Source organism: Salvia splendens, chromosome 14 (genome assembly GCF_004379255.2).
Source record: "Salvia splendens isolate huo1 chromosome 14, SspV2, whole genome shotgun sequence".
Lineage (NCBI taxonomy): Eukaryota > Viridiplantae > Streptophyta > Magnoliopsida > Lamiales > Lamiaceae > Salvia > Salvia splendens.
Window position 1 is genome coordinate 20,220,529 of NC_056045.1, and position 11,116 is coordinate 20,231,644.

At 41.5% G+C, this 11,116-nt stretch overlaps 1 protein-coding gene across 1 annotated transcript; it reads left to right on the forward strand.

The window, feature by feature from the left end:
- Nucleotides 1-5,060: 5,060 nt before the first annotated feature.
- LOC121764318 lies at nt 5,061-7,508 on the forward strand. The gene has a single exon (XM_042160360.1). It carries the CDS (start codon nt 5,061-5,063, stop codon nt 7,506-7,508), a length of 2,448 nt encoding a protein of 815 aa, XP_042016294.1.
- The last annotated feature ends 3,608 nt before the right edge of the window (nt 7,509-11,116 follow it).

Below are 11,116 nucleotides of genomic sequence, written 5' to 3' on the forward strand. Positions count from 1 at the left end.
GAAAACACACAACAATTATTTGTCAAAATTTTCGTCCCCCCTCTAAAGAGAGATCTCGAAAATTGTGCCTCCTCCGTGAGCAGTTTCTGTCTTCCATTATTCGAGTCCTAGTACGTTGGTGAGATTTGCCCACACAAATATCAGCGTATAGTCCGGGACACCAGTCAGAGGATCTGAGGTCTTGTATTGAAGATCTTCAAGTGGAGACGGAGCAAGCCATCATCGATTCTTGATTGAATCAACAAGGTAAATCGGCTAATTCCTTAGTAAGCATGTTTTAGGAATTTTATGTGCTAAAGCATGTTTTAATTCAAGTTATGAGCATGATACATGTGATAATTACGCAAATAGATTTTGTCTAAATAATCTGCTAAATAGATCAAATTCATGTGATCCGTTTTGTGCGCACGCTTCCGCTGCCAGCCCTAGAGATGCCCACCGGTTCCGGTTCCAGCGCTTAACCGCCGAACCGGAACCGTGGCAATTTTCCCGAACCGGAACCGTCGCAATTCGGGTCACGGTCCGATTCAGGTTCAAGATATTTCGAACCGGAACCGTCACCGAACCGGCGGTTCGGGACGGTTCGGAACCGGCGGTTAACCGGCGGAACCGCCGGTTCGGGTGCGTATATCAAGGCATCGGGGATGGGGCCGACGGCGGCAGCTTTTCAGCTGCAAAACCGGCCGGTTTTTGCGGTTTTTTGGCGGTTAACCTTGAAAACCGGCGTTTAACCACCGGTTCAGTGGTTTCCGGTGGCGGCGCGAGACACGAGGAGACAAGGTGCAGCTTTTGCAGACTGTTTTGTCCCGGAAACCGGCGGTTTTGTCCCGGGAACCGGCGGTTTTGCCCAAAAACCGGCGGTTCCGGCGGTTTTCCGCCAAAACCGCCGGTTTTCCGAAAATTCAAATTTTTTTTTTCAAATTTCAAATTCGAATTCTTCCATTTTCCCCCCCCATTTTTATCTATAAATACCCCCTCTATCCTCATTTACATTCACGGTCCGGTTCCGGTTCCGCCTTCGACCAAACCGGAACCGGTGGTTCCGAACCGTGGGCAACACTAGCCAGCCCCTTCAGTAAACACCATGATGAAAACGAAACAACTTCGATTAAAACTAAACTCTGAATAATTCAGCGTGAAATTTAAACTATGCTATCACTTCGAAAAATATGAAAGCAAGTAAAACCGAGGAGATCCTCGGCGGGAGACTTAAGAATACACCGACAGAAATCAAGTATTCTGCAGCGCTCCTTCGATCGCCCTTTCTAACTAAGCACTACTTTATCTAAGCTAAGCTATCTAGAGAACTGAACTAAACTAGAAAACTAAACTAAGACGGAAAGTAAAGGATCCCCCCTCTTTTGTGTGGTGGCACATCCTCTATTTATAGGCTCGGCACGACCTCCAGCTGGATAACGATCTTCGCTCATGCTGAGAGTGAGCGACTCATTGATTGCTACGTGCTCTTCTTCTAGAATGACGACACTTTTCAGTAACAAATTCGTGACTCAGCTCCGTCCTTGCGTCTCATATATCAAGACGTGTCCCCTTCTAGAACGTTGTCCTTGATAACAGAATGCTGCGCACCATCCAGCTCATAGCCTCGCGTGTCCTTCTTCTGACATCCAACGGTCCCTTCCTTAATTGCTTGATTACTCCCCTTGATCAACTTCCCCCGATATCTGGCCTTTTTCGCCTATTGTACTACTTTGATCAGTTTGGCCTTGTTGCCTTGGTCAAGCGGCATTCCTGCACATTTAACACTTATTTTGTGCGATAAAACCGATCAAGTAGAGTACATTTTACCCTTAAACCCATGCATGAAATGAGCCTTATCAAACTGCTCACACTTAAAACATACTTGTCCTCAAGTATAAAGAAAAAGAAAAGAAAAAGATAAGGCAAATTTCAGGCGTGGTTTACTCATTTTCAAGAAAGTAAAAGAAAATGAAAAGGAAAACAAGACAAGAAACAAAAACACATATTCACATAGATGGATTAGATCGAATAAATTTCCAACAATCATACCCGAGGTCGAGGTCAATCCATTAGCCAGTAGCTTATGTTTCTTCCTTTTTCGTTTTTACTTGATCAAGGTGTCAGTTCGTCAAGATTGCTCAATTTAAAAACCACTGTTGGCTTCACTCAGTCACTCATTTCTCACCAGAGATGTTAGGACTGTTCACTCGGTATTGCCACAAATTTAATACCTCGAATCAGATTGTACAAGATAATTCCTTAAGGTCTTTGTTTCGGGTGTAATGGGGCTTAAGGGTAGTGGTGTATCAAGGTAGGGTCCTAGGGTTCTAAGTTTTTTTTTAAAAAATATAAACTGTAAAAAGAAAAACACGTGAGTCAAGGAACCTAAGATTTGAACTATTTATTTCGCCACTAGATATCTTACGTGGTCAAGTGACGACTTCTAGCCTTGAATTTTTGGCTTATTTTTCTAACTTTCGACTTAACGGGTCAGGTTACAACTTTTTCTGCCATCTTTTTCTCGAACCCTCTTTTTTTTTACTTGATTTCTGCCTTGATCAACCTGATTGACTAACTCGCTCAACCCGACTACCCTTTTATTTTGACTTTTTATTGGTATCCCATTTTTCCTTTGAAATTGACTCATTTCTCTGGCCCATTTCCTTACGTGTTTGTAAAAAGTATATGGATGTAGGTATTGGTTATCAAAGAAAGGGTAAAAGTGTACGGGCTCAACTTGGCTAACTAAGGGGTGCCTTGCTTGACGAGGCGGGTTCGTGGAGCGAAAGAATAAAAGGCTCAAATTGGTTAAGTCCTAATGCCTTTAGTCCTTACTACTTGTGCAATTTTCATCTAAATATTTAAATTCAGCCTCTCGTAAAAATATTTTTCTTTTGTAAAACAAATAGTAGAAAATGTTCTACTTTGGCTTATAACTCACATATAGAGAGGCTTCACAGTAAGTTTAAAATTGAGCATTTCCATCATACTTGCTTCGTTCAAACTGATCAAGTTTTTGCAATCAAGTTTCTACATGTAAACATACTGATTCCTTTCTCTAACTCTTCCCAAAGTAATCAAATCTTCCACTTATCCGATTTCATGCATATTGCCTATTTATTACTAACTGATATTTTGTATTTTCAAAATTTTGACATGTATGACTTTCATTTTCTAGAGCGTACCCTCCCCCCTCTCACTGCATATGAACTCGTCCTCGAGGGACTGGATGCAGTGGAAAAAGGGTTTAGGTACATGTGACACACTTGGATTTTACATGGTTTTAGAGGGTGGTTTTGTATGAATTTGATCATATTTCATCTATTATTAGGCGTGTTTACATCTACTTCTGTATTATGTTGGTATATTGACCATTTTGTTAAGAATGTGTAGAAAAAGGTGCAAAATAGGTGGATGTGCAGCAGTCTTGGCTTGAGATAATTTTACTGGAGATTTTGAAGTCCAATCAACCCCCAATGCACATCATTCTCTTCATCTTCAAAAGAGCTTCGCGTAGGTACCTCACACGCCCCAATCGGAGTTCGGACGAGAGAGATATGGCCGTTTTACGAACACTGCGCTGTCCAGATAATCTCACGCGGTCGGGTGAATTATTACCCCGTAAATCCACCCGGCTGGGTGTCTCAAATGGAGCAGAATCTGGTCGAAAATCATCACCCGGCCGGGTGAATTTTACTCTTTATAATTCCACCCGGCTGGGTACGTTGTTTTGACGTATTTTTATGCCAAAAACACGATTTTTGAAGGGGATTAAGAGGAGAAGAAGCCTAGGGTTCATTCCACACCACACCTAACGCCTCCTACACTCACACACCACCCCAAGCACACCTTTGAGAGAGAGAATTGAAGATTGAAGACTTCCAATCGGGAGATTGAAGTCACCTATCCGTCGATTGATCTCACAGGAGTCTTACTATCTTTACTTCATGTATTTGTTGAATTCATTTGTTTTGAACATGGTTTTCTCTATAAACATGAGTAGCTAAACATCTCTTGTAGAATTCTTGGTGATGATGCACTGATTTCATAGTTTTTATCCGATTGATTTTGTTCTTGCCTTGCTCTTGTAGTTATTTGATTATTCTTGGGTTTATTCCTTTCAATTTCTTGATCACCACTTGATTGTGTAGGATTAATTAGATTAATCGGGAGATGAAATAATTAATCCGGAAAGAAGAATAATTCACACCTTAATACAATAGAACTCGGGAGAGTTGAGGTTTTGAGTGAGGTCATTGACCTAATCGAGCTTTTGGGAGTTAGGAGTTTAGGATTAGAAGGGGACTTCGATCCTAGCACCTAATCTGCAGGTTTCTCACCTCGGGAGGGGGTTTAATCTATAATTGTGGTCGGCTTAGTAACTCTAGAGACACCAAAAGGTAAAGCGAATTGACTGGATAAGAGCTTGGAATTGTGCATCGGATCCTTGAGTTCTGCAATTTTCTCCATATTATTTTTTCACATCATTTTACACCGTGTTTCCTTGTTCTTAATTGTTACTTGCTTACTATATGCTTTTATTAGTTGTTAGAACAAGCCAATCTTTTCTTGATTGTCTAGATAGTAGTTGATTTTTGTTCGTGGTAGTTAAGTGATACAAAATTGTCTTTGTGGGATACGATACTCTTGCTTACTAATTGCTACACTAGCCTCGTACACTTGCGGGTATCACTTGTGTTAAAATAACTTGAGTCAAGTTTTTGGCGCCGTTGCCGGGGACAATTGTGTGTCATTATAGCTTAATATCGTGATAATAATTGAGATTACTAATCTAGATTTTACTTGCTTTATTTTTACTTTTTATTTTGAGTTCTCTAATAGATGTGTTTCCTTGTTCAGGTTGTTTGCACACACGTTCTAAAGGTCCACCTCTAGAGTTTATCGATCCAAAGATCGAAGCATCCAACAGAAGGAGGAACGCACAGAGAAGGTTAAACCAAAGGATTCGGGTTTCTTCACCCGCTCACAGGCGTCTACCTTCTCCTATCCAGAGAACTCCATCACCAAGTCCATCTCCACTTCCGTCACCTATACAGTGCGAGCCTCATTCTCCAATTCTAATGGAGAACGGCGGGGAGAACAACAATGAGGATCCTGTCATTCGTGAACTCCGTCTGCAGCTGGCTAACATGCAGAGGCAATTGGATGAGCAGAATGTGAGGTCAGTGCCCGTACAAAATCAGTTTGCCTACAGACAGGTTACTAATCCACCAGTCAACAATGCGGGGATAGCGGCCAATAGCTTTGAATTAAGACCGGGGTTGATAGACAGAGCAGAAGCAAACGCATTTGGTGGAACAGGCTCAGAAGATGCCAACAAGCACCTCACCAAGTTCATACAAATCAGCAACACAGTGAAGGCGAACGGAGTCACAAATGAGCAAGTCCGCCTCAGATTATTCCCATTCTCTTTGAAAGACGATGCAAGGGACTGGTATGACAGCATGGGTCCTAACTCTGTGCCCACATGGGATGCAATGGTAGAGCTGTTCTTGGAGAAATACTATTCACCTAGCGAGGCACTCAAACGCCAAGCAGAGGTCATTCAATATAAGATGCAACCTCAGAAGAACATTATGGAGGCCTGGAAAAGATTCAAGCAGTTGATGAGAAGATGCCCCAACCACGGGTTAAGCCCGGGGCAACAAATCTTAACCTTCTACAGGGGAGGCACGCTGGAGGCAATGCGCGAATTGAACATGAGCGCCGGAGGATCTCTCTTGAAGTTGGGAGAAGCTGAAGCACTTGAGGTGATTGAGAGAGTGGCTTCAAATGATGATGGATGGAGAAACGATAGAAGCAAATCCTATAGAGTGGCATCCACCTCCGATTTTGATAGGATGGATACAATATCCAAGCAGCTGGAATTCCTATCTGACAAGCTTGGGTATATGGGAACAAGACAGGTTGGGACTGAGATGCTACAAGGAGTTGAAGATGTAAACTACGTTTACCAAGGTGGCAATAGCAGAAATTTCAACAATTACCGCCCCAACCTAGGAGGAGGCAATTACAACCACTATGGGAACAAGGTGCATCCCAACTTGTCCTACGGGAACCCAAATAATGCCTTGCAACCACCACCCGGATTCCAGGTATCAGATGGCCAAATCATAGAACCGAAGAAGGATGAGCTGAAAGATGTGTTAATGACTTTTATGAAACAAACGGGAGAGTGCATGAAAGACTCCAACAAAAGGCTAGTGCAGGTTGAAGCTAATGTGAATGCCTTGAATATTCACATGAAGAGCATCGATAACCAGATGAGCCAGGTTTCACAGGCTGTGGGTATTCAGCATCAACCAGGCCAATTTCCTTCACAAACGGTTGTAAATCCTAAAGACTGTAAGGATTGCAAAGCCATTAATCTGAGAAGTGGAAAGAGCTATGAAGGCCCAACCATGCCTGCAGAGAAGGAGAAAATCTCTCAAGAGGAGACAGTGGTAGAAGAGGTGGTGGAAGAAGAAGAACCAGTGGAAGAGGTGCCGCCTCCCAAGGCAAGTACTGTGATACCTGCACCCCCTACTGAGGTTAAGATCCCATTTCCACAGCGTGTGCAGAAGAAGAAACTAGATGATCACTTCTCTAGGTTTCTTGACATATTTAGAAAAGTGAACATCAACATCCCGTTGGTAGAGGCGTTACAGCAAATGCCTACATATGCAAAGTTTCTAAAAGATGTGCTCTCCAAGAAGAAGAAGTGGACTGACTATGAGACGGTGAACATTTCTGAAAACTGTAGTGCCATAATTCAGAAAAAGCTACCGGCCAAGCTTAAAGATCCTGGGAGTTTCAACATCTCATGCGTCATTGGAAATGACAGACAGACAAAGGCACTTTGTGATCTGGGGGCGAGTATAAATTTGATGCCATTATCGTTTTTCAGAAAGATGAAGATCGGCACTCTTAAGCCGACAACAATCACGCTACAGATGGCAGATAGAACCGTCACCTATCCCAAAGGAATTGTTGAGGACGTTCTTGTGATGGTACACGACTTCATATTCCCCGTCGATTTTGTAGTGTTGGATATGGAAGAAGACGTGAATGTACCGCTTATCCTGGGGCGCCCATTCCTTGCAACGGGAAAAATACTGATAGATGTAGCAAAGGGAGAGCTCACTCTTCATATGGGCAACAAACGTCACATCCTATCTATCTACAATGCTATGAAGAGTCGTGAGGAAGAAAAACTTGTTATGAAGAAGGAGTGCAAAGCTGTGCACGCTGTAGAGGTCCAAAAGGCACAAGAAATTGAGTCCACATTTGGGGATTTTTCTTTACCGCAATGGATGTTTGCTTCATGTGGTGGATCAATTTCTAAAGAAGAGACTACATCAAATCCTAAAGTGAAGGTGAAGAAAACAAAAGCTGAAAATTCACCCAAAGTGGAAACCAAAATTTCTGATGGAGCTCTGAAAAATACTTGGTGGAAGAAGAGATTGGCTAGATCATATGCTTCCAATATTGACAGAAAGTCTAACACCACTAGTTATGGCGTGACATGATGCAGCTCATGGAGGACGTCGAGCCAATGACGATAACCAAAGGCACTATAGGGGAGGTAACCCCTAGTAGGTAACTTTTAATTTTATCGTTTCAGTTTGTTTTTGGTGTGTTTTGTGTTACTTGCATACCATGTAAGTCTCCCTTCTCCACCAACTTTTCAAACTTATTCTTTGCAAGCTTTGAATAAGTTTGGGGGATGATATGGTGGATAGGGACACTAATGAGGTACTTATTTTATTGCTTTATTTTTGCTTTAGATTGATTAGTTGTGATTGATTGAAAATTTTGGGCTTGAATTGAAAAAAAATTTTGGTAGTAATTGGGGTGAAGACTAGTCGTCTATGATAAAAGAACCATCCATTTTGAACTATCACTTGACCATTGACTTGAGAGTTTGAGTAATAGGGTGCATAAGTAACGAATTCTTTGTTTGCCTTGCTTCATGCTATTTACCCAAGTGAGATTTTTGAGCCTTCAATTCTTTCATGTGTGTTTTATCATCAATTGTGCATGTGTTTCTAGAACTTGCTCCTGGTCTTCTTGAGTCTACATAGTGACCTTAAATATAGGGGAAGATGTTAGGCCATCGTTGTTAGCCTCATTTTTACCTAAATACTAACCTTAGTATATAACACCCTTGTTAGCCAAGTTTGAGCCTTAAGCCTTTTCTTTTGTCAAGCTAATCAAGTGGATTGAGAATCCTAGACTCTAAATTTGTTGAGATTTGAAAAGAAGAGTTGGGAAAGTATAATTGAAAAAGGTTGGTTGAGTTTGTTCTTTAAAAAAAACGTGAACGAAAAAGAAAAAGAAAAAAAAAGAGAAAAAAAGGAAAAAGAAGAAAGAAAAAAAATTGTATATAGAGAATAATTTGAGGTCTTTGGAAGTTGTGAAGAAATTAGACAAAGTCTAGTTATTACTGAGAAGCGTTTTGAGAATGGTTGAAGTTAAAAGTTGATTGTTGTGATTTCTTAGGATTTTACGTTTTGGGAATTTCAGTCACTTTAGCCAAATATTTCTTCACCTTACCAAAGAGCCTACATTATAACCTAAATAAAAGACCTTTCGGACTCTTGATTTATTGTCACACGAGGTAGAGGAGAGGTTAGACATTGAGCAAGCTTATGGTAAACCATGCATTTTTGCTTGATTTGAGTGAATACTTGATATCTTATACACTTTTTAGTGAGGTGAATATACACACACATATATATCCCGAGTGAAGCATGAAACCAAGGTGATATACGAGTTAGTAGTAAAAGTGCATTCGACCGCTTAACTTGATAGAATTTGTATTGTGATATGCTCCTTTATTCCATATTCTTTGAGACGATGATGATGTCTAAAACCCCTTTAAATCCAAGTCTTCTTTTAGTTCTTTTTCTTCATTGCTCGAGGACTAGCAATTATGTAAGTTTGGGGGAGTTGACACACTTGGATTTTACATAGTTTTAGAGGGTGGTTTTGTATGAATTTGATCATATTTCATCTATTATTAGGCGTGTTTACATCTACTTCTGTATTATGTTGGTATATTGACCATTTTGTTAAGAATGTGTAGAAAAAGGTGCAAAATAGGTGGATGTGCAGCAGTCTTGGCTTGAGACAATTTTACTGGAGATTTTGAAGTCCAATCAACCCCCAATGCACATCATTCTCTTCGTCTTCGAAAGAACTTCACGTAGGTACCTCACATGCCCCAATCGGAGTTCGGATGAGAGAGATATGGCCGTTTTACGAACACTGCGCTGTCCAGAAAATCTCACGCGGCCGGGTGATTTATTACCCTGTAAATCCACCCGGCCGGGTGTCTCAAATGGAGCAGAATCTGGTCGAAAATCATCACCCTGCCGGGTGAATTTTACCCTTTATAATTCCACCCGCCCGGGTACGTTGTTTTGACGTATTTTTATGCCAAAAACACGATTTTTGAAGGGGATTAAGAGGAGAAGAAGCCTAGGGTTCATTCCACACCACACCTAACGCCTCCTATACTCACACACCACCCCAAGCACACCTTTGAGAGAGAGAATTGAAGATTGAAGACTTCCAACCGGGAGATTGAAGTCACCTATCCATCGATTGATCTCACAGGAGTCTTACTATCTTTACTTCATGTATTTGTTGAATTCATTTGTTTTGAACATGGTTTTCTCTATAAACATGAGTAGCTAAACATCTCTTGTAGAATTCTTGGTGATGATGCACTGATTTCATAGTTTTTATCCGATTGATTTTGTTCTTGCCTTGCTCTTGTAGTTATTTGATTATTCTTGGGTTTATTCATTTCAATTTCTTGATCACCACTTGATTGTGTAGGATTAATTAGATTAATCGGGAGATGAAATAATTAATCTGGAAAGAAGAATAATTCACACCTTAATACAATAGAACTCGGGAGAGTTGAGGTTTTGAGTGAGGTCATTGACCTAATCGAGCTTTTGGGAGTTAGGAGTTTAGGATTAGAAGGGGACTTCGATCCTAGCACCTAATCTACAGGTTTCTCACCTCGGGAGGGGGTTTAATCTATAATTTTCTGGAGCGTACCCTCCCCCCTCCCACTGCATATGAACTCGTCCTCGAGGGACTGGATGCAGTGGAAAAAGGGTTTAGGTACATGCAACGGCACATCAGAAAAAATAAGGAAAACTACATGCAACGGTACATGTATGACTTTCATTTTCTAGAGCGTACCCTCCCCCCTCCCACTGCATATGAACTCGTCCTCGAGGGACTGGATGCAGTGGAAAAAGGGTTTAGGTACATGCAACGGCACATCAGAAAAAATAAGGAAAACTTCTCACACTTAGACCAGACACTGGGCTAAGTGTGAGACAGTGCCAACAATCAAACATGCGTATGAAAACATAAAAACAACAAACGAAACACATAGGCAAAACATAGCAAAACGAACATGCATAACTTCTCACACTTAGACCCAACACAGGGCTAAGTGTGAGGTGGAGCAAAATATCAGTTATACAAATAAAAAATAAATAAAAATAAAATTGTTTAAACTTGAAATGACTGAGATTGGGGGGGTATATACTCAATGCCTTCTGGGGGGTTGACCAAGAGATGCTGAGGGTTTTCGGGAGGATTTTGGGGTTGTGGAAGTTGTGGCTCGGTCCCTTGACAGGGAAATCCCCAGTCGGGCTTTAATGGTGGCGTAAACGGTCGGAATATCCGTATCGGAGGGCATACTCCGAAGGATTCTATCTAGCGCCTGATGGCTTCTTCGTCCACCTCGGGAGGTGGAGCGGCGTTTGTTTGTGGTGGAGGTTGAGAGAATGGGCTAGGGTTTTCAATTTGGGCCTGGGGTAAGGTCCTCCGGTCCTCACTGTCGGCACCGGAACTGGAAGAGGAGGATGAAGTTGGGAGTTGTTCAAGCAACATTGCTTACTGGTAATTGTGATATGCTTTGATGAAAAGGATGATGGTGTTGGGCAAGGGTTCTTGAACTTAGAGCGGTAATGGAGAGCATAGAGAATGTACTATAGGCGATTTGGTTAAAAGTGATATCTAAGACCTGCCTTTTATACTGATATTGCGGCTGTTGGGATCCTCTACTGTTGAGATCCCTGCGACTGTTCAGATCTTTGCGACTTTT

Coding starts and splice junctions, on each gene's coding strand:
- LOC121764318 (XM_042160360.1), top strand. CDS start 5,061: ATGGAGAACGGCGGGGAGAACAACAATGAGGATCCTGTCATTCGTGAA.